This window comes from Sciurus carolinensis, chromosome 16 (genome assembly GCF_902686445.1).
Source record: "Sciurus carolinensis chromosome 16, mSciCar1.2, whole genome shotgun sequence".
Classification (NCBI taxonomy): domain Eukaryota; kingdom Metazoa; phylum Chordata; class Mammalia; order Rodentia; family Sciuridae; genus Sciurus; species Sciurus carolinensis.
Window position 1 is genome coordinate 6,216,515 of NC_062228.1, and position 22,963 is coordinate 6,239,477.

Sequence of the window (22,963 nt, forward strand, 5' to 3'; positions counted from 1 at the left end):
AAAGCTGGGAGGTGTGGGGAGTCTGACAGCCCAGCCCCCTTGCCCAAAGCAGGCAGTTTCTGCAGCACCTTCCACTCCAGAGCTCCCCATGGGGCCAGGATGAGGCTGGACACCCCCTGAAGCCTTTCCTTTTCCTATTTCCCTTCTCTGCCCCGGTCTGCTTCCCTTCCTCCCCTGCTGGATTCCCTGAGAGCTCTCCCTCAATAAGTGATCTGTACACAAGGCTCCCTCCAAGCTATACTTCCAGGGGACAAACAGCCTAACAAGGCTGGAGACAGGCGATGAGGCCTCCAGGAAGCCATCCGTGCCTGCCAGAGAGAAACCTGAAAGGCCTCCTTGGGGTCAGATGCCACTGTCCTGGGGAGGCCCAGTGGCCCGACTCCCAGAGGCCCTGGGCACGCTCTCTTCCAGGCTGAGCCTCTCCCAGCTGCCTGCAGACTCGAAGGATTCTGGCCTCGTTCTCTAGCCCTGCTCTGGAGCAACGCCTCCACTCTGCTGCTCAACAGCAGCTGGCTGCAGACCTGGGGCGAGGTCATCCGGATCCGAGCCACAGGTGTGAACTGCTCTTCCCCTTGCTGTAGGACCCAAGACAAACCAGAAACACTACATATGGGGCTCCATTCAGTGTAGCCTGGGGACTCAAGTGAATCCCACCACTGTGGCTTTCTACCTGGGAGACTCTGGGCAAAGGATTTATCCTCTCTGTGCCTCAGTCTCCTCATCCGTAAACCAGAGTGGTAAAAGGATCTGCCTTGGAATTGTTATTATGCAGGTGGGATGGGAGGACCCCAGTGGGACAAGCGGGTCATTCTGGGGTTGTGCAGCCTTAGTGTCCTGTCAGGAAAGTTCAGAGCTGCTTATTCAGAACAAGCCCCCAGTGGGAAATAAAGTCTCAAAAACAAAGAATCTGGTGATTAATTTTTCAGGAGGGATGTCTCTGATTCCATATTTTCTAAAGTGACCCATAAACACCCACTCCAGGATGAACTGGGGTACCCATTAAACGGACACTCCAGGGTCCGGCCCAGGCCATCTGAATTGAGTTTCAACTGTGGAATTAATTATAATTGATTAAAATTCTTCTTTCCCCAGTTCCTGCAGGCAGATGCTCCTTTTAAAAACTTAGGTGATGGTACCAGGTCAACTGAGGGCTCTTCCCAGTGCTGAGGGGCCTCAAAATAGGTGGGCTTCTGGGATCAGCCCATTTTCAGATCCTGGCTATGACCCATGCTGGCTCAGAGATCTTGAGGAAGACATTGTTTCCCAATATTCTTCCCCCTTATGATGTCTCTCTGAGGAAATTATTATTGGTCCCATTTTACAGATGACAAGCTAGCCCACAGTAAGATCAAGTTCAAGATCACTTGGCTGGTAAATGACAGGACTGAAATTGTAGCTCAAATCTGACCAATTCTCTTTCTCTACCTCTACCCAATTACTCCCTGGGATCCCTGGGTCAGGGAGAGTCGTTAGATACTTTGGGGTTTCTCTAGAATCTCCGGAGAGGTCTGGGGCTCTGGACCTTGGGAGAGGGCACGGGAATATGTTCCCCTGGGATTTTGAAGCACAATGGGGTTGTAGGGTCCATGCAGCCCCCTAGATACCATCTGTCTTCACTTTGCAGCACTGACCAGGGACGCCTACGGGGAGGACACCTACGTGATCAGCACTCTGCCTCCCCCGGAGGTGCCCACCTGTGCGACGGCCCCAGAGGAGGGCACTGTACTGACACAATTCTCCATCCTCTGTGATGCCTCCACGGCCCCGGGCCCCCTGGAGTACTGCTTCTGTCTGGAATCAGGTACCAGCATGGACTCTGCTCTCCCCTCAGTTCCTGGATTTATTCTCACCAAGAACTCTCTCTGGGAGCTGCAAAGAATGTGTTCTATGAGTTAAAAAGGTCACCAGGGTGAGGGATCCCCTCAACCCTGACCTCTACCCACAAGGTACGGACCCAACCACGACCCCACAGAGACATGAGAAGCAGGTTCCATGCTAGGTAGTAGCTCCCCTACTACCATGGAGGCCAAAAAACCTCTGCCCCAGAAAGGGGATGTTGAAAGGGTAAAATGACGAGGTGGGACCACGCAAGGACACTGTGCCTGGACACTGGGGTAGCTGTGACCCTGAAAGCCTGGAGCTTCTCAAGAAGACAGATGGGTCTGGTTCACAGAGTCTTCACCATTTCCTTGACCCTGCTTTGGAGGTGGTAGTAGGGAATGGATGTCGTCACAGGACAGACTGAGCTGATAGGAGAACAGTTTTACAAAGGTTTACAGGTGACCACCATTGAAGACCCCATCCACATTACATAAAACCTGCAGTCGCCCTTGGCCGTAAGAGTCCACACCCAGGACAGCAGTGGGCGTGAGCAGGGGGCTGCACAGCCCACACTCCATTTCCTCCCCCCGGGGCGATGGTTGGTGCTGGGGGGCTCATCGGAGTCCTCATCTCCTCCCAGCAGGCTTGGGGACTTTGTGGCCCTCTTATGAGCTCTAGAAGGGTTCTAGCTGGATTAGAACTTCCCTCCAAACCTAGGCACCGTGAGTTTTTCTGGGACATTCCCCAACATCTGTTGTTTTAGACCAGTGTGACAAACTCCAGATCTTGACTAGGGAGAGGGGATGTAAGCTCTTTTGAGGCCTAGGGGAGTAATTGATTTGTAAGGGATGCCCTGCCAAAGAGGTGGAAATGGAGGGCTGTTCTGTGACTAGGCCTGAGCCTGTAAGGAAAAACCCCAAGCAAAGCGAGTAGGTTTTGTTTACAACAAGCATCCCCCAAAGGGAGAGGCCAGGACAGCTGCTCCAATTCCATTTGGTTATTCCCTTAGGACCCCTCGCCCATACGGGTGAGCAAGAAGGCAGACAGGTGTGACCACATAACACGTAACATGAGTGATTGTTTGCCTGCTATGCAACAGCTGGTGATTGGTGGGACCTGAGAAAGGTCCAAAGGATGTTCATTTGCTTTTTTTTTTTTTTTTTTTTTTTTTTAAACAATAAATATGTATTGAATGTCAGGCTCTGTTCCAGGTGCTGGGTATATAGCAGTGAACAAAACCGAGGAAGTCCTTGACCTTGGGATCTCTATCTATTATCTAGAGGTGGGGGAAACTGATAAACAAAGACGAGTGAAGCAGGGCACCGTTTGAGACAGCTGCTGGGGAGGGACATTTGAGGGAGTTTGCATATATTTACAGTCAAGTTCTTTCTTCTCTCTTCCCAACTCCTCCCTCCCCTGCTTCCTTCTTTTTCAATTTTGTGTAATTTTGGTTTATTACTTTGAATTTTTAAAAAAGGCTGTAAATGGGGAATTTTTTTTTGCAGTTTTTCATGGATTTAAAAAAACAATTCCAACATTATAGCAACCTTCAGTTACTTAGTGTTAGGTTGGAATTTGGACAACCATATGAGGGAGAGCGGAGCAACTGAGGCAAAGGGCAGCGCGCCACATGGCGATCAATCAAACGGTCAGGAAAACTCCACTGACCCTTACCTCCACCTGTCACTCAGCAGGACCCCCACCCATTCCGGCCTATAAAGACCCTGGGCAGCAGGGGCCACATGCGATTTTCTCCGGCTCCCTACCCTGACCTGTACCCCGGGGGGCTGGGAATTCCGCCCGAGAGCCAAATTCCAATAACACTTGCTTCAGCTGCTTTCTGTCTGATTTTATTTGGCCATTAGCCATGCCCCGGACTTACACTTAGGACAATGAATTAGTATATTTGGCTATTTCGCCCTGAAACCATGGGATCCCAGAGGGTGGCTACACCCTCCCTGGGCTTTGGAGACACCCCCTCCCCATTGTTCCAGGTTTCTGCCTACACTGTGGCCCTGAAGAGGCCCTCCCATCTGTGTATCTACCACTTGGAAAAGAAAACGATGACTTCAGGCTGACAGTGGTCATTTCTGTCACCAACCAGGCAGGGGACAGACAGCAGACCCATGCAACTGTTAAGGTGGGTGGTGGTGGTGGCCCTTGTTTCTTTCCTAAGAAACTCCTCCACCCATCGGAACCTCACCACAGGGCTGGCTGCGGGTTTGGCCAGAAGAATCACTGATTCACTCATTCCTTCAACAGATATTTACAGAGCATCTACTCTGTGCCCTGCCCCAAGATACAGCCACAGGCACATGGACATGGCCTCTGCCTTTGTAGGTCTCATGACTTAGTGGTCAGAATAGGGTTAGAGAACTGGAAGCAGGGAGAGTTGGGCAGAAGGACCCAGGCATGAGTTAGGCCAGCACCTTCAGAGAGTTCAGAGGAAGGAGGACCAAGATAGTCAGCGAGGATGCAAGGCCAAAACTGGCTAAAGTCCCAGGAAAGGTTCAGGGCAGAAGCCAGGAGGAGACAAGGTCCTGGGAAAACATGAAGAGGGTAGCTAGAGATGAGACAGTGGCTTGTCCAGAGCTGGTCTTGGTGGCCGTTGGCTGTCCCATGCATGCAGGCCTGGCTGTGTTCCAGCCTGAGGAAGTGCCCAAGAGCCCCCATGCCAGGCCTACTGCGGTTCCCACACAAAAGACCCATGACTTCAGGTATCAGGTTCTCAAACAAGGACCACTGACCTGAGCCTATTCCTGGTCAGGTGGGACCCGGTGACACACGTGTTGAAGATGTGGCACTCCAGACAATCACCACCTCTCTGCAAGGCGAGCATGGCCCTGAGCAGCTTCTCCAGCTGGCTAAGTCTGTGTCCTCTGTGCTGGACCAGGAGGACCAGGGCGAGGGCTCCGGGCAGCTGCTGAGGATGGATGCCAGAAGGAAGGTGCTTGGGGCTGGGGACCCCAGGATCTGTGTGGAGCCACTTGGGGCAAGGGCAGGGTTCATGGACCAGTGGAGAGGCCTTTAGTGTCTCCCAGTGGTTGATGTCACCTCCCGCTTTGGTGGTTTGGTGAATGACATGAAAAGGAAATGCCTCCTTTGTTGCTAACCTTTCTCTGCTCACTGTCACAGAGTCACAGGCTTCAGGGACAGGGAGGGGATTTAGAGAGCATCACTCCAGCCCTTCATATTAAAAGGACAAAATCAAGGCCCGAGGAGAGCAGTGACTTGGTCTCCGTCAAGCACACCTCAGCAGGGCTGCAACCCTTCTGGAGGCTCTAGGGAGTCCGTTTCCTGGCCTTTTCCAGCTTCTAGAGGCTACCCACAGGCCCTGACTCAGGGCTCCTTTCTGCATCCTCCACTCTGACCTTGCTGCCTCCCCTCTTATAGAGACCCTGTGATGACATTGATCCCACCTGCTAATCCAGAATAACCTTCCCATCTCAGGAGTTTTAACTTAATCTCATCTGCAAAGTGATTTTGCCAAAGTGCCTCTTGCTATGCAAGGTTACATGTTCATAGGTTTCAAGGATTAAGATGAGGACATCTTTGGGTGGCCATTATCCTGCCTCCGCATTTCCATGAGGCTAATGCAGGTTTGGGGGGCTTTGGAAGACCTAGATGAGCCTGGTCACTTCTCTGACCCTGGATCTTCCTGCAATGGCTTCATGGAGCCTCTAGAATTGCATTACCTCTCTATGCCTCTCTTTCCTGTGCCAAGGTCAGAGAGCATGTGCTGGAGTCACTATCCATGGTCGCCAACAAACTGGAGGACATGCAGAGAGTGCAGGGCCTGGCTGAGGTGCTGAGGGAGGTGACCCACCACAGTGAGGAGCTCACACCCTTAGCCCAGGTGAGAAGTTTCCACCCACTGAGCCAGGCCATGGTGGGTGCAGGGGTCAAAGGGGTCCCTTAGTCACAGGGCTCTCCCAGGACCACAAGGTTTCTGCCATCTTCTTCCCAAGGGTCCTGCATGGGTGGTGCAAAGGAGGGCATCCCTCCAGCAGCCCCCTGTGTCTCACACTGGGTGTGATGGCCTGTCTACCCACACTCCCAACCTCCACCTGCTGGTAAGCATCTTGAGTAGCTGGATCTCATTCATCTTTGGGCACCATGGATACATTCCAGATACTGCTGTGGACCCACCCTTGTCCCCCGCCCTCAGTGCAGGCCAGCCTGACATTCAGCTTCCAGTTCCCTGCCTTTCTGCCCTAAGGACCTGACCTACAGAGCCTCTCCAACTTGCCCACACCATGGGGAATTCATATACTACTCAGTGACTAACGGGTCTTGTGCACCATACCCCAGTTCCCCGGCCCTTTTGATGGATAACTCCAGCAGAACTGAGCCCCAGGCAATGGGCTTGATCACCCCTGTACTGGCTTCTACTCTTCCCTGTATCACTTCTCCACTCTTCTACCAATGTTCCCTGGGATCACCTCCAAACAAATTACTTGCTCTCAGATCCTTGCCTTGAGATCTGCTTCTTGGAGAACTCAAATCAAGCACCTGGTTCCCAGGGTTATGGCAGCCAAGAGTTTAAAAAAAAAAAAAAAAAAAGTCTTCAAAACAGAAAGAAGGAAGAATTTCTCTGGCTCTGGCAGGGGCTGTCCCCTCAAATCCCCCAGCTTGAAGTCAGGGAGGCTACTCTTAATTACAGGGTCCATGGTGTGGTTGATGGGACACTTCCCATGCACACATCCACTTGTACCCATTTGCATACATATGTACATGAATCCAACCTTCCTTCTGTGCATTAATTTATTCATCCATTCAATAAATGTTTCCTGACTGCTGTATGGCAGGTACTGAATTCATTGAGAATACAGCAACTCACACACATGAACTCTGCCTTCGTGGCACTTTAAGACTGCTGGAGAGGCCAGACAGGAAACAAATAATTTTACAAATACATATATAAGATTGGAATAAGTGCTCTGCCCATGCATTCATTCATCCTCCATCCATCTTTTTCCTACCCACCCACACCTACGCATCCATGTATCCATCTATATATTCGTCCATCCATCCATCCACCCATCCACCCATCCACCCATCCACCATCCATCCATCTACCCATTCACTCATCCATCCATCCACCCATCAACCATCCATCCATCCACCCATCTACCCATCTACCATCCATCCATTCACCCATCCACCATCCATCCATCCATCCACCCATCCACCATCCATCCATCCATCCATCTACCCATCCACTCATCCATCCATCTACCTATTCACTCATCCATCCATCCACCCATCAACCATCCATCCATCCACCCATCTACCCATTACCATCCATCCATCCACCCATCCACCATCCATTCGTCCACCCATCCACCATCCATCCATCCATCCATCCATCCATCTACCCATCCACTCATCCATCCATCCACCCATCAACCATCCATCCATCCACCCATCTACCCATCTACCATCCATCCATCCACCCATCCATCATCCACCCATCTACCCATCTACCATCCATCCATCCACCCATCCACTCATCCATCCATCCACCCATCCTCTCATCCATCCATCTAACCTTCATTCATACACCAAGTCAGCAAATGTTACTGCATGTCAACTACATACCCATGCAGGTTATCGTGTGACAACTCTGGGAATACTTCAGAGGCAGACCAGGCTACTTTCTGGAAGAACTTAGAGCATTGTAAGGAGGGAGGACCTGGCCTTAAGTTAGAACTCTAGGTAGTTTGTGTAGTGGGCCTGACCAGCTCTGCCCTGGCTTATGCCCCTGCCTTGCTCTCTTCTACTGCATCCCTTGTCCCTTGAATGGCACAAGGATGATCCATCGCAGGCAGGGGCTCACACTGCTCTTCCTTCTTTGGATGAGCCCAGTGGGAGGCCAGCTGTGTTCTGCAGCATGCCAGTGAGGCCCTATTGACAATGAGTACCAAGGCCCGTTCTGATGACCGGAGGCACCAGACAGCCACCAGGGACCTGTTTCAAGCTGTGGGCAGTGTACTGGCAGCTTCCTTGAGCAACGGACCAGGAGAGCCTACAGAGGCCAACAGTAGCCAGGTGAGTGTCCCAGGCCAGATGCTGACCTTCCACCTACTACATGACCAGCTCATGCCAGCAGTTCTAAGTGGATCTTTCTCCCCATATTGCAGATGAGGAAACTGAGGCATAGAGGTTAACGTGTTTCTCAAGGAGCTAGAAGAGAGATTCCAGAAAGCAGCACTGTGGGAGGTGCTGTGGTATAGTAGGTTGAGCATGGGCTCTAGAACCAGGCAGCCTGAGGTGAATCCTGCCTCTGTCACTTATGAGGCGAGTTATACAAGTTTGTGAGTTCCAGCACTTCTCCCTACCAACATGTGACCTCGCCAGGTCACCTACCGCTCTGCGCCTCCATTTCAAGTCAGGCATTTGGAGTCTTTATAAGTGCCTACTCTTACCAATTACTCTTACCAGGGCCATCTTTCTCCCTCACTCTGCTGTCCTTCCCTGGTTGCTGCTGAAGGTCTCCCTGGTGACAGTGACCACAGGTGGTACAGGACCACACTCCACAGTGATCCTCTCCCGCTTCCCTTTTCAGACTGCCACAGTGCCCCACCTGCTTGGGGTCGCAGAGCTTGTGCAAACTGCCCTCCTGCTGGGGACACTGCCCGGGGGCCTTCCAGCCACCCTGGCCACCCCTGCCATCTCTGTGTACACAAACAGGTAACCAGCTGCACTGTGCAGCACCCCCAAAGCCCCAAGCCATAACCTCACTCATTCCACACCCACATCCCAAGACCCTGTGACAGGCAGGCCCAGGGGACCAGACCTGGGGTTTGGGGAAGTGATGGGCACCTCAGACCTGGGAGAACTTTCCCCTTGAGGGCTGTCCCCCTCACATTGGTGAGTATTTATACAGGACAGGAAGTGCCACCTGAGTCTTCTCCAAGAGACGGTCCTATCAGAGCTAAGCAGGCAAGGGGGCTGAATGGATGGGGCCAGCCCACCACGTCCAGGATCCATGGGGATACCACGTGCTGGCGTGCCGGCCAGCAGAGACACGCGTGGGTTAAGACATGCTCACCTGGGGAGTTTCTGGGCTCACCTCTCACTGAGCACTGGCCCCGTCACTGGGGTGCTTTCACCCTCCATTCCTTCCCCTGACCGCAGGGGCCAGTGGTGCTGCAGGTGTCACTGTGGCTACCTGCACCAAGTCCAGCCTCATTTTCCTGGGTCCTCATTCTGGGGTTGCTTTCTTGGGCCCCAGGGGCAGTTTCCAAAGAGGCATCCAGATCAGAGTTAGGATTTGAAACCAGGTTCACAGTCTATTCAAACGGGACAAGGTCAATGACCCGAAAAGATGGGCTGTGAGCCTATGACATGAAAGGTTGAGCTCATTTATTCATTCAAAAATATTTGTTCTAGAAATCGAGGGTACAGCAATGAAAAGCCTGGCAAAGCCCTGTCCTCGTGCAGTCTCAGGTCCAGCACAGGGACCAGCTGCCTTCGATGCCACATCTATTGGCGCAAACATGCAGAACCTTCTAAAGGCATCAGAATACAGCTGCCCACGGCTGGTACAGCTGAGGCTCCCTGCAGGGCAGAAGGTGTAGATTCTTCCTGACTTTCTCCTCTCTCTGTTCTCACCCTGTGGCCAGAATACAGCCATGGAGTCGGCAAGGATCCCCGGTGCACGTTGCTGCTGCCAACTCAGCAAAATTCATTCTGCCTGCCGAGGCCTCCCTCTTCTCCACAGAGGACAGCCGGGAGCCTGTGGACATAAGGGTGACAATGGCAATAACCTCTTTGGGTCAGCCCTTTATAGTTTATAAGAGCTGTGACGGTGTCTGCTCATTTATGTGGCTAGCAGCCCTGTCAGTGACATAAGAGTATTATGCCTGTTTTATAGATGAGGTTCAAAGACTTGCCAAAGTCACAGTAAGTGGTTGAGCTAAGATTCAGTCCCACAACTTTGGACATCCAGGTCCTTCCTCTTTCTCCAGGAGTCATTAGAAAAAGAACTCTCCAGGCTGAGTTCCACAAGCAGGAACGGGCAAGCCCAGGGCCCTTCCCATACCCAAATTAAGGCCCAGCAGACTACCAACTCCCTGTACCTAGAAAGAGCAGACCAGTCTGCCACTTAGAGACTGACTCTTGTCCCTTGGTGTCCACGGACTGGTTCTAGGACTCCCTGAGAATATCAAAATCTGTGGATACTCAAGGCCTTATATAAAATGGCATAGTATTTTCACATGACCCATGCATATCCTCCCATGTACTTTAAATCACCTTGTGATTACTATTAATATTTGATACAATGCAAATGCTATGTAAATAGTTGTTAGACTATATTATAAGGAATAATGACAAGAAAAAAGTCTGTACATGTTTAGTCCAGATGTGATTTTTTTAAAAAATATTTTTAACCCACAGTGAGTTAAATCTACAGATACAGAACCAAGGATATGGAAGTCAGACTCTACTGGCTTTGGGGGAAGGATGCCTTGGATGGTTTTATATTCTAGCAAATGCTCAGCCAAAGCAAGTCTGATTTGGACTCTCCAGGGCCAGCCCTCAGAAACCATAGCCCTGCAGGACAGAAACAGGCCCTGAAAACCAGCAGCTGAAGGAGGGGCCCCCCACCATCCATAGGGCAAGGGCTATCTGCCCCATCTTAGGACCTCATCATTCATGTAGGGACCTGTTTACCTCCAGCCCCTCCAGGCGTTGGCCAATGCTCCCCACTCTTGGTTTCAGATGATGAGCTTCCCAAAGAGCCCCTTCCAGGCTGGAAGTCGCTTTGATGTCAGTGGAACTGTGGGTGGCCTTCGTCTGACTAGACCTAGTGGACAACTCCTCCCTGTAAAGAACCTATCGGAGAATATTGAGGTAGAAGTTGGGGTGCTGTCAGGTCCAGGTGGCACTCAGTCTCATCTGCCAACCTGGTAGGACCAAAAGTTGGCCAATTATGAAAACAGTGGTTAAAGAAGGGAGTTTTTCAATTGTTGAGGCTGATCCTGCCTCAACCACTGTACTGAACTTGCAACTACGACTATCTGATCATTTGCCCACATTGGGAATATAGCAAGTTTCCTGGTTATATGAAACCTCATCCCTGGAGCCTGTGAATATGTTCCCAGGGACTTTGCAGATGTGACTGAGTTAGAGATCTTGAGGTGGGAAGATCGGCCTGGATTACTCAGTGGGCCCCATTGGAATCACAAGGGGTCTCCTGAGAGTGGGCAGAGCTGGGTGTTGACCACCCCATGGGAAAAGGTGATCTGAGGACAGAAGCAAGAGGCTGGAGTGACTTGAGGAGGGCCCACAAGCCAAGGGATGCAGGGGCCTCTTGAAGCTGGCAAAGGCCAGGACGTGGGTTTTCCCTTAGAGCCTGCAGAGGAGCCAAACCTGCCACCTTGGGCCCTGGGAAGCTGATTTCAGACTTCTGGTCTCCGGGACTGTGAGATAACAAACGCGCTATTTTACACTACCCACCCGGGCTGTGGTCATCTGCAGTGGAAGCCACAGGGCACCACCAGCCGAGCGGGTGCTGGTTTCCTCTCCCAGGGGCTTGCCCGGCACGGCTCTGCACAGCAGCCCTCATGCAGCCTGCCTGGCATTTCCTTCGGGACACACTGTCGATCTGATTGTTTCTGGTGACAGATCCTGCTGCCCCGGCCTTTGGAAGGACACAGTGAGCCGACCGTGTTGAGCCTGACCAGCCCTGAAGCTCTGCGGGTGAACGTGACAGCCAGGGAGGCAGCTCTGGGCATCCAGCTGCACTGGAGACCTGGCATGCCACTCACACTCAGCCTGGGCTACGGCTACCATCCCAACAGGACCCACTACGATGCCCAGGCTCATTTGCCACCCGTGCCTGCTGCAGGTAGCCCTGGTCCCTGGGCTGTTTCTCGAGCGGTTTCCTGGGAAGGAGCTCTGACTCCCCCTTAGTCTCCCTCTCCTAGGCCCTCTTCCTGGGGACCCTCCCAGGTATCTCAGCTTTAAATGTGAGGAGCAGAAGCAATGAGGGTTTAACGACTTGCCACATTCAGTGGCTTGTTTGTGTTGGTGGTAGTATTATTTTTTGCCAAAATTAGGTGAATACTTACTATGCTCCCTGAAGGTGTTGATAAGCATGTGCAGAACCGGCCTCACTGCAGTGAGGTGGCAGTGACAACTGTCAACCCTTGGGGTAGAGATAAGAATAGAAATGTTAAGTAACTACTCTGAGATCACACACCATCAAGGAGCAAAATCAGCATGTGACCCCTTGTCTTTGTGATGTGTTCTGCACACTGACCAGGGGTGCCCCTTCTGTGTCTCCGTTCTCAGGAGGCGAGGGTACTACTAGGATAATGGAGAGGACTTCAGGGTGTGCTTCCCTGCCCTGTCACCTTGGTCCCCTTTTTTCCATGATGCCAGCTCCAATCTCAGTGAGGCTTCTGGCTGACCAGAGGCCCTTTTTACAGATGAGCTGTCCACATGGATCCTGGGCCCAGAGGACCTGCCCTTTGGAGAAGGTCTCTACTATTTGACAGTGGTCCCGGAGTCTGACCTGGAGCCTGCCCCTGGCGGGAACCTCACAGTCGGCATTACCACCTTCCTGTCTCATTGCGTGTTCTGGGATGAGGTCCAGGAGACTTGGGACAACTCTGGGTGTCAGGTAGGAAGAGGGGGAAGCAAAAGAAACCATGGCGGCCTGGAAGGGTGTGTCTGGTTCATGTAGGTTCCCTCTTGCTGCCTCTGGTGTGGCATCTCACGCCTCTGCAGGGCTTGGCATGTGCCGTTCCCTGTGCCCAGAATGCCCCCTTGCCCTTGCCTTAGTACTGCTTCCTCAAGAAAGCTGATCTTGAGCGTGGCTAGGTCAGATTTCCACTTGCAAACACAGGGCATGGCCTCCTGCATAGTGCTGAGCAGCTGGCCATCTGGCCTCTGCCCGGGAGATCACTTAGATGATGTCTGATTCCCTCAGGGCACTGGGAGCCCCGAGGCTGGGACGCTATGCTTTGTCCATCACTGGGAACAAATGATCATTGAACAAGTGGATGAGTGACTCAGGAGGGCATAGGGACCCTGGGTTGCTGGGGAAGCCAAGGTCGTTTCCGAGGAAGTGAACTCATACCACACCCTTACCCGATTCCAAGCGTGCGTTCTGTGCTTTTCTTACCCTACCTTGTCGAATCTTCATAATGAACGCCACGGAGTTGCTGGTCACTTTACAGACAATCAAACAAAGGCTCTGGAGACTCAGCTAGCTTGCCTCCAAACCCACACCGAGTATGTGGAGGAACGGGGACTCGAAGCCAGGTCCGTCTGTCCAGAGCACGACTGCGGCAATACGTGGTGCTGCTCCCCAGCACTCAGCGAGTCCTGCTGAGCCCCAGGTGCACGTGGCCTTATTAATTGCAATCAAACCCCAGTCTCAGGTCAGCTTAGCTCTGCCTCCAGGGAGATGAGGTCTGTGACAATGTCCTGCAGACAGACATTGGCCTTGAGGCCACCAGAACCTTTTCTGGGATGTAAGTGTACCACAGGCTGCATGTGCCTACCCCTGCCTGGAAACCTCCAAGTCCCCCTCAGCGTTCCACTCCAGCGCCCTCTTCTGGGGACCCTCGCAGGTGTCTCGAGTCTCCTGCCATTGGACTTCCACTAAATTTCACGCCCTGCCCCAGGTCAGCAGCCGCCCTGTGGAACTGAATGTATCGCCTGTATCGTTATAGACCACAAGCACCTCCTTTCTTTTGTTCACCAAATATTCACCATGAGCTGGTGATAGGGATACGGTGAGGCGATCCCCTGAGCTCTCAGCCTAGCAGAGGACACAGACAAGAAGCAAACGGCACACACATTTCTACTGACAACTGTCACAGGGCCTAAGAAGCCGAGTCCCACCAGAGCTACAGAAGGACTCAGGGTAAGCTCCTTCTGGGTGGTTTCCACTGCAGAAGCAGCTTCCTTGTCTATTCCTTCCCTGGCTTTGGGCTGCCACATAAAGGGAGCCCCCAAAACACCAGGAAGAAATAAGGGCACATGGAGCTGTCCAAGAGAAAGTGGGCCCCCATGCCCTCATGCAAGGCTCTGAGCCTCAGGAGCCACCCCTGGGTGTGTGCCATCTTTCCCAAAGCCAGCATATTCCTGCATGGCAGAAAGGCAAGGCCCCCATGAGATACCCTCAGAGGCCTCGGGAGCAAGGTGTCAGGATGGGGTTGGACTGGGGACGTGACCTCTGCCATCAGAAAGATTTAGGTTCAATCCCTACACTAGCAGAGTGGCTTGGATAAGTCACCCCACTTCACTGAGCTTACCTATCCTACAATGGGGATAAGGGACAGCTGCCACATAGAGTTGAGTGGGGCTTAGGGGTAATAGGGCCAAGCACAGTGCCTGGCACACAGTGGGTTAAAGTAATTGCTGTGTTAAATACTCTGATTATAGAGACAACAACACTGTAAAACAGAAATCAAGGACACAATGACCAAGGGCTTGCAATGGTGGTTGGAAGGTGGTTGGGAATGGGTTGGGGAAAGACAACTTAGCTAAACCTGTTATTGGGAGATTTCTAGCTTTTGAGTACAGTGGTTAGTTCTTAGATGTTTTGCTTACTATGCTATTAAAAGATGTTTCTACAAATGCAGGCATATAAAACCAAGGATTCAGAGGTCATGTGTGGGAGTAGGAATGGACAAAAATTATGATTAGTCCAATTGTGTACTTGATGCTCATTACAGATACATAGAGACATTAGATCATTACATAGAGTTCATTGCAGAGCTGTAAATAAGTAAACAAGATTTTCAAGAATGGATGGAAAACCACTACTGAATTCTCTAAATAGCTAAAGAAAGGCCTGAACCTCAGGACCCTCACAGGGTAAAGGCAGGATCATCACAAAGGTTGAATTCCTGCATATTCATTTTCTCAAAAGGTACTAAAGTACAGCTGTGGTCGCAGGAGGATCCACAACTTGCTTACTGATGTTCAGAGGGACCTCATTGGGGGTGTAGCTCAGTGGTACAGTGCTTGCCTAGTGTGCACAAGGACCTGGGCTGGATCCCCAGAACACCAAAAAGAGAAAAAGGACCCTCATGCTGGAAAGAGCTGGGAAAGCCACTGACCTCAAGGTCGTTATGAAAACCCTGGAGGGAAAGAGGCTGGGCCTAAATCAAGACTAGTCTCTGGGCTCCAGCGCTGAGGTCCTGACGTTGGCACCTGCATGAGTCTCTTCTCTGAAACAAGCCCGCTCCTTCCAGGCGAGCCAGGTGTTCCTGTAAGGCCCGCAGCTCTGTGTGCCAAACGATGACCAGGATTAGGAAGCAATGAGAAAAACAATGAGCAAGCACAACCCTCGGAGCCAGCAGAAATTCTAATAAGCAGTTGGTGGCACTGTGCCCTTGTGAGGGATTAGAATCTTTGCTGGAGGCTCCTTAAGGGAAAGAGACATTGGGTGCAGTGATGCACAATAGTAATGCCAATGACTTGGGAGGCTGAGGCAGGAGGATCCCAAGTTGGAGGCTAGCCTGGGCAACTTAGTGGTACCCTTGACAACTTATCAAGACTCTGTCTCATGGGACTGGGAATATAGCTCAGTTGGTAGAGTGCTTGCCTCACAAGCACAAGGCCCTGGGTTCAATCCCCAGTACCAAAAAAGAAAAAAAAAAAAAAAAAGGGCAAGAGACAAGCATTATTTTTGGGTCATAACAGGACTGTGGGAAGTTCTTCCTCAGCCAATGCTTGAGCAGAGATGCCACTCCTCCCCGTGCCATCCTGCGGTGGACCTTGGAATGAAAGGGCAGTACTGTGTTGTAGGGTTTATCTATTCATTTTTTGAAAGAGCATCAGGTGGGCTGAGGATGGGAGGCACACACCCAAGTTTGCTATAATGGTCATTTCTGGGGGTGAGGACAATGGGGACATCAATTTCACCTGCAATGTGTCTCTAAATAGGCAAGGCAGGTTGTCAGGATGTTCAGAGCTGCACATTGAGAATGTGCATATGAAGATGCTTGCTAAAAATAATGTTCTCTGAATTTGGAAATTAACTTTTTCTTATTGCAATGGTAGGGACTGAACCCAGGGCCTCACACATGCTAGGCAAGTACTCTGCCACCAAGCTAGGTCCCCAGCCCTAAAGTTAATTTTTATATAAAAAGCCCAGAGGAATCCTGAGGCTCCACATCCCGGTACAGCTGTCACTCAGTATCCCACAGGGATGAATTCCAGGACTCCCGCTGATACCCAAACCCACAGAGGCTCTATTCCCTCAGAGAAAGGGGTAGTATTTGCATGTAACAATACACATCCTCACGTGTGCGTTAGATCATCTCCAGGTTTCCCAGGGCACCTAACACAACCAAAATGCCGCGTGATCATTGTCCTACCGCACCGCGTCAGGAATCATGACAAGGAAAAGTTCCCCCGTGCAGTACGAATGTTTCCCCACCCGCCCCCATCTAAGGTTGGCTGAATCTGTGGACACAGAAGGCTGACTGTAGAGGGTTCCCCCCAGGGCGGAGGGAGTCGGGGATGAGCTTCCAGGCATTTCTACCCGTGGTCTCTTGGGGGTTGCAGGTGGGGCCGCGGACCACCCCCTCCCAGACCCACTGCCTCTGCAACCACCTCACCTTCTTCGGAAGCACGTTCCTGGTGACGCCCAATGCTGTCGACGTCCGCCAGACTGCTGAGCTTTTTGCCACCTTTGAGGACAACCCCGTGGTGGTGACCACCGTCGGCTGCCTCTGTGTGGTCTATGTGCTGGTGGTGATCTGGGCGAGGAGAAAGGATGCACAGGATCAGGCCAAGGTGAGGCTGTGCTCCAGGGCGCGGGAGGGAGGAGCAAGGGGCTGCCCCTCACTGGGGCCTGGGGGAGAGAGCCCAGGTGGGCTGCTGAGGGCTGACTGCTAGTCCAGGCCTCAGTCCCTGGGGTCATCTCAAGCAAACTCGCCCCTCAGCCTCTTTATTTACAAAAATGTCCTTTGTCATCAAATTGTCAGGAATATAATGCTACTGCCTGCTTACTGAGGACCAGGTTACTCCCAGGTAACACTCAAGCAGCCCTATGAGAGAGGAACTGTGTTGGGGGTCCCAGACCACCCTCAGGTTCAGTGACTTGCTAGAAAGACTCACGGAACTCAGAAAAGAGGTTGAACTCATGGTTGGGGTGCTTACGGTGGAAGGATGCAGGTTAAAATGAGCAGGGAAGGAGGAGAGACAGGCACAGTTTCTGCTTGTTCCCTCTGGGCAGCCTGCAGCAGGGCTCAGCTCTCCCAGTGCTGCCATGTGACAGCACGTGGGGAGCTCTGCCAGCCAGCGAAGCTCATGAGGTGTGGTGTCCTGGTTTGATGGGAAGTCAGCCACAGAGGTAAGGAGCCTTCACCTGACCAGCCCCTGGTACTGGCTCTCCAGGCTCCCCCAGCAAAGTCAGACTGGGAGAGAATGGCCCAAAGTTCCACCTCACACCACACTGAGCGAGGCTATCTGGCCTGCCAGTGCCCCGGAAATACAAAAGCTGTCTTGTCACATGGGATTTCCCAAGGACTTAGATGTGACCTCCCAGGAGTTACACATGGCTGGTCCTGTGGAAGGTGTACGTAAGGTCTGGACACCCCACGCTTGCTGAGTGTATTGCACTCCCATCATCTGAAAGGGGAGGTGGCAAAGGACCAAGAGGTCAATTAACTGGCTAAAAGTCTTCAGGCAGGCGCTGGGATGTAAACCCAGGTCTCCCCGAACACAGGACCAGCCTGAGGATAGAAGCATGGCCAAACCCCAGCAGACTGCAACGAATGGTTTGAAACTGCACAGGTGTTGATTTCCCCACACACGCATCATGTTGGACTCGTGGCAGGGCTTCAATAAATACTTACGAACATTAAGGGAACTCAGAAATGGGCGCAAAGTGGCACTGTGGCGGAGCCCTGCCACGCTCTCCACCCTCACCCCTCCTCGCACCAGTCAAGGTGGCAACAGGATGACAACAGTTTAAGCATTTTATGCAACTGTTTTGATTCACTCAAGGGAGTAAACATTAATATTTAAGAGTCTTTGTTGCAAGTTGATTCCCAGAAAGCAGAATCTGTGTGTTATTTATTTATTTATTGGTACCAGGGATTGAACCCAGAGGTGCTTAATCATTGAACCACATCCCCAGCCCATTTTTAATTTTTTTTTTTTTTTGAGACAGGTTGTCACTATGTTGTTTAGGGCCTCCCTAAATTGCTGAGGCTGGCTTTGAACTTGCAATCCTCCTGCCTCAGCTTCCTGAGCTGCTGAGATTACAGGTGTACTCATAGTGCCCAGTTGAGAAGCCCAGGTCTTGATCACACCCAGGTACTTCACAGATAGGTCACTGGATCCCAGGAGGTATCACCTCAAAAGAGGTGACCCCTGCATCCTTGAAAACAGTGCCTAGCAACTGGGGCACAAGCCTCCAACTGTAGGGAAACCTGGGCAGTGCATCTCAGGGGTCACTACAGTCTCTGATCAACTCCAACTTGTTGACCTTTTTTTTTATTTTGCTAAATTGTCTTAACATTTCAGTCTCCTTTCAAATTCTCTCAGAAGCAAATCTGGTTACCAATGTTATGAGAAACTGTGAAAAGAGTTTGTATGGTTTACCAGCTCGAACGTGAATGTTCTCAGATTAATGCCAAGTTCCCTTCCAATTTAACCATATAGGGTCATGCTTAATAAGAAATGCACTCTGAACTTTTTCATTTATGCCAATATTTTTAACTCGAAAACCTGCTTTTATAGGGAACAGTTCTCACCAGATAGAATGAATAAATAGCATACATAATTTTATTTTTGCCCTTTAATTTTCATGAATGCCCTGCTCATTCTTGGCTGGTGTGTGATGTGTAAATGCTTCGGGTGGGATCCTCTTCACACCGTCCTTCTGTTCAGGTGAAGATCATAGTGCTGGAGGACAACGACCCCTTTGCCCAGTACCACTACCTGGTGACAGTCTACACCGGACACCGGCGTGGGGCAGCCACATCCTCAAAGGTACCTTGCAATAGGAGACCCCCAGGTTGATCTGCATGTCCCACCCAGTAGAGTGCTTGCTTTTCCATGGTGGCTTTAGCATATTGGATTTGTATTGTTGGAATTTTTTTCTTAGTGGTTTTTTGCATCTTAGAGAAAGTAATCTTTTTTGTATACAAAATATGACTTTAAGCCCCAATATTTAAAGGAGAGGGCTGGGGTTGTGGCTTAGTGGTAGAGCTCTTGCCTGGCATGTGTGAGGCACTGGATTCAATTTTCAGCACCACATATAAATAAATGAATAAAATAAAGGTCTACCAAGGTCTAAAACAAAATTTTAAAAATAAATAAATAAAAGGAGAAGGAGGAGTGGCTCAGCGAGTCTGGGTCTAGCCGCAGGCCTGCTGCTCATCTCCCTTCTCCCTTAAGAATCACGCTGGCTTTCAGTTGTTGTCCAAAAGCAAGTTTACTCACCGAGGAGGTAGTGACTCAGTAAATTTGCCAAGGAAAAATGGGAAACACAACGTGTGGGAGAGACGGGAGAAAGGAAGGAAGGAAGCAGCCATCACTTGAGGACCACGCATCTTGGATTACACTCTCAAGGGACCGACAGCTGGCCTCGGGCTCAGCAGTCCTGCGGGGCTGCCTGTCCTCCATCAGCTGACCGGGGCTAGGGAAGAAAATACTCGCACTGCTCACCCATTCTCTGAAGTCCTGAGTTCAGGGGTGGAGTGCCGCGGCTGCCTCGCAACGTCTCACTCCTTGCTGGCCCTCTCATGGGATACGTCATCCCTGCAGCAGCTTCCAGGTGCCTGACTGACACTGAGGGTCCTGGCACACAGGTGGGAACCATCATCACCACATGCAGTCCTGGAGAGAATTTCATTGTTTTAAAAAATGAAATCAGGCTTCATGAGGGTAGGGTATTTATCCGTTTTTTAAATTATATATTTTTATTTATGTGTATTTATTTTATTTTTTAAATATAAAAACTTTAATATATTGCCATACCTTAGGTCCTACACCAGCTGTCTGACCCAGAGTAAGTACTAGGAATCGCTTTCATACATCCAATCAACCACTCATCTTATTTCTGTTGGACCCTGAAGAGTTGACCTCAACAGGAAAAGAATGAAAAACCTCCAATTCACAGGCGTATTGTCTTAAGTGGGTTTCCCTCGAGTAGTGACTCTCGACTGGGGTGATGTTGCCACAGAAGGGACAGTGAGCAAGGTTTGGGGCCTCTGGCTCCCATGTCAATAGTGGAGGTGGAAAACCCTCCTGTAGAAGCTGACTCTGACACAAGGATTGAAGTGCGAATAACTGATCAGAGATGGAGTCCCAGGGAATAGCAGTAGGGGAGTAGGAGGCCACATAGGGGAAGAAGACAGCCAATCAAAGACACGGATCACACTGGTCATCCCTGTGGGCACCTGAGTCTAACATCCCTGGGGGACTCAAAAACAGTAACAAACATGTGTCCCCAGGGTGTCCCAGCTGAGGGAGGAGGAAACTGGGGCACCGATCAGCCACCTCCCACACTGAGAACAGCAGGCAGAGGCCATTAATTCTCTGGCCCTTCTTTGGCTCTAACAGCCAAAGAAAGTCCCTGGGGAAGGAGTCACTACTGGTGGCAGTTGGCTGCAGTGCAGGGAGTGTGGCCCCGCTGGGCTGAGGGGCACAGAAAGCACAGGCGCGGTCTGCTGCGATGCTGTTTTTGACTCAGAAGACCAAGGCACTGCCCATTGGCACCAGCTGGTTGGCTCCAGCAAAACGGATTCCTGGGTCCAGTTTGCAATATCCTTACTTGGTAGATCTAGGGTGGGCCCTGGGAATATGTTTTAAATGAAAAAAATAAAATAAATACTCATAAATAAAAATATATTCTTTATTCATGCCCCAGTGCCAGGTACTCAGAAGCACTGAAAATACAATTAGAACAGGAAGGAAACCAGTTCCTGCCCAACAGGCCTTACAAATAAGCAAGTGAGAAGTGTGTAAATGTTGCCAGCAAGCGTTTTTTAGTGAATGTAATTGATCTTGAAGACGTGAATGCAGAGAGTGTCACCCCAAATCTGCATTTGACTGAAAAAGAGGCAGGTCCAAGACAGGAGGAGGGAGGGTGAAAGAGTCGTGCTTCATGGTTTTTGTTGGTTTCTAGCCGCCTCCGATAAAGCAAGAACAGCAGGACTCAGTCACCAAGTAAAGGTGGCCACTCCTTGGTCTCTGGATTTCAGGTGACTGTCACCCTCTACGGCCTGGATGGAGAGAGTGAGCCCCATCACTTGTCAGACCCCGACTCCCCAGTTTTTGAGCGAGGAGGAGTGGATGTCTTCTTGCTTTCTACCCTGTTCCCTCTGGGAGAACTGCGGAGCCTCAGGCTGTGGCATGACAACTCAGGGGACCACCCATCCTGGTGAGTCAGAGAAAGCAAGCCACGGGGACCTTCACAGTCCCGGCTGGGCGAGGTGCTGCACATTCATTGCCTTCCTGGCCCTCACCAGCCTCTGCAAAACATGTAGAATGGACCTCCATTTCACCGACGAGGAAACCGGTGGTCAGAGAGACCACCTGGTTCAGGATCCACACATAGCAGATCAGGAGCGCGAGGACTGGAAGTTGCAGACCTGCTGTCCAGGTTTAGCCTACTCTTCACCTGTCACAGCGTCAACCTGACACTTGCAGCAAGTTCAGAGCAGGGTCTTCCCTTCTGTCTGAGGCCCAAACTAGTGACCCAAATGAATGGCGTCTGCCTGCCTTGCCCTCAGCAGATGGGGGTTTTAGAAAAATGCGGCATTTACACCACCGTCTTTAATTCACGGAAGGGATTAAGTATTGGCACCTTACGAGCCTCAGCCAACGGTTGGTTCCTGGGAAGCAGGCTCTGAGATGGAGTTGAGTATGTGGGTGTCTATTAAGGGGGTCCAGGATCAGACCTGGAAAGGAGGACGGGGGTAGGATGCGCCGGGGAGAGGTCCAGCCCAATGACAGCCCAGCCCGTGGGGGCTCTGGTCTTGATCCCAGGCCCTGCATCCTTGGGAGTTAGTCACCCCAGAGCATGACCTCGGCATAGTGATTTGCATCCCTGATGGGGCCTTCCTTTCTGAAATGAGCGATGCCGGCAGAGAGCCTCTCAGACAGTGCCCACTGTGCAGTGGACGCTGGTAAGTGGCTTCGCTCTCATGACGGTCCTCACTGCCTACAGTGGCAGGGAGAGCTGATGCTGGAGCTGACTCCAGGACAAGCCAGGTACTCCCATGTCCTCCTCAGCCCTCCTCAACCAGGGCAGATGAGCCCCATGAAGTCCCAGGCCCCAGATGGATGGTGGCCTCATCGTGTGGCTAGAAAGGCGAGAGAGGGTCATTTCAGTGTGCTGTCTGCGCCTGCCTGGGCAAAGCACTTCAACAACTCGGCTTCACTCGCTCATGGCTGGATGCTGGCCCTGGCCAGGTGCCACGGGGAGGGCCAGCAGTTTCCAAACGTGCCCTCCTGTAGCTTACCTGTGAACAAGCCACAGCCTCCCAAAGCCGGCTCTCCACAGGAGGATTGAGGTGCCAAAGTCAATGAAGTAAAGTGCAGTCTTTCTCCAGCAGCTCCTTTGCTTGGGGCTCAGGTCTGCAAAGAGTTAAGCTTCAGGGTACCAAGGGAAGTCTCGTCCCCCCACACCTCAACCTCACAACTGCGTGTCCCTTCTCTAGGTACGTGAGCCGGGTGCTGGTCTATGACCTGGCGATGGACCAGAAGTGGTATTTCCTCTGTAACTCATGGCTGTCCATTGACGTTGGAGACTGTGTCCTTGACAAGGTGTTTCCAGTGGCCACCGAGCAGGATAGGAAACAATTCAGGTTCTTTTTCTTTCTCTGCCATACTTGGGGCCCAGCAGTGTCTGGCTCACAGTACTGGGCTCAACAAATATTTGTTGATGAATAGGATAACGTGGAAAATCACTGGTGTTGACCACCTGCCCTTTCTTTGTGTACTTTTATCTGAAGTCCAGCCCACCCACACGCCTTTGTGTGGTGGTCAAAGTACTGGGCAGCCCTGGAGGGCGCTGGCATTGACTAATGAGTACAGGCATGCCTGCGAACCTCAGTTCTGTACACACCCTGGCAAGTCCGGGTCCTTGAGCAGCTCCTGTGGTTACACTCTATTGTACTCACAGGAAACAAGTTGAATTTTTACTGAGAAT

At 51.4% G+C, this 22,963-nt stretch overlaps 1 protein-coding gene across 1 annotated transcript in view; it reads left to right on the top strand.

Moving 5' to 3' along the window:
• The window catches only part of LOC124967120 (polycystic kidney disease protein 1-like 2), a 46,344-nt gene extending 38,559 nt beyond the window's left edge, over positions 1-7,785 (top strand). The window contains exons 13-19 of the mRNA XM_047529154.1: positions 412-553; positions 1,625-1,801; positions 3,816-3,961; positions 4,589-4,768; positions 5,546-5,666; positions 5,778-5,894; positions 7,690-7,785. Of these exons, the coding sequence (XP_047385110.1) occupies positions 412-553; positions 1,625-1,801; positions 3,816-3,961; positions 4,589-4,768; positions 5,546-5,666; positions 5,778-5,857 (846 nt within the window). The 3' untranslated portion in view covers positions 5,858-5,894; positions 7,690-7,785. The remainder of the gene's footprint in view (positions 1-411; positions 554-1,624; positions 1,802-3,815; positions 3,962-4,588; positions 4,769-5,545; positions 5,667-5,777; positions 5,895-7,689) is intronic.
• The last annotated feature ends 15,178 nt before the right edge of the window (positions 7,786-22,963 follow it).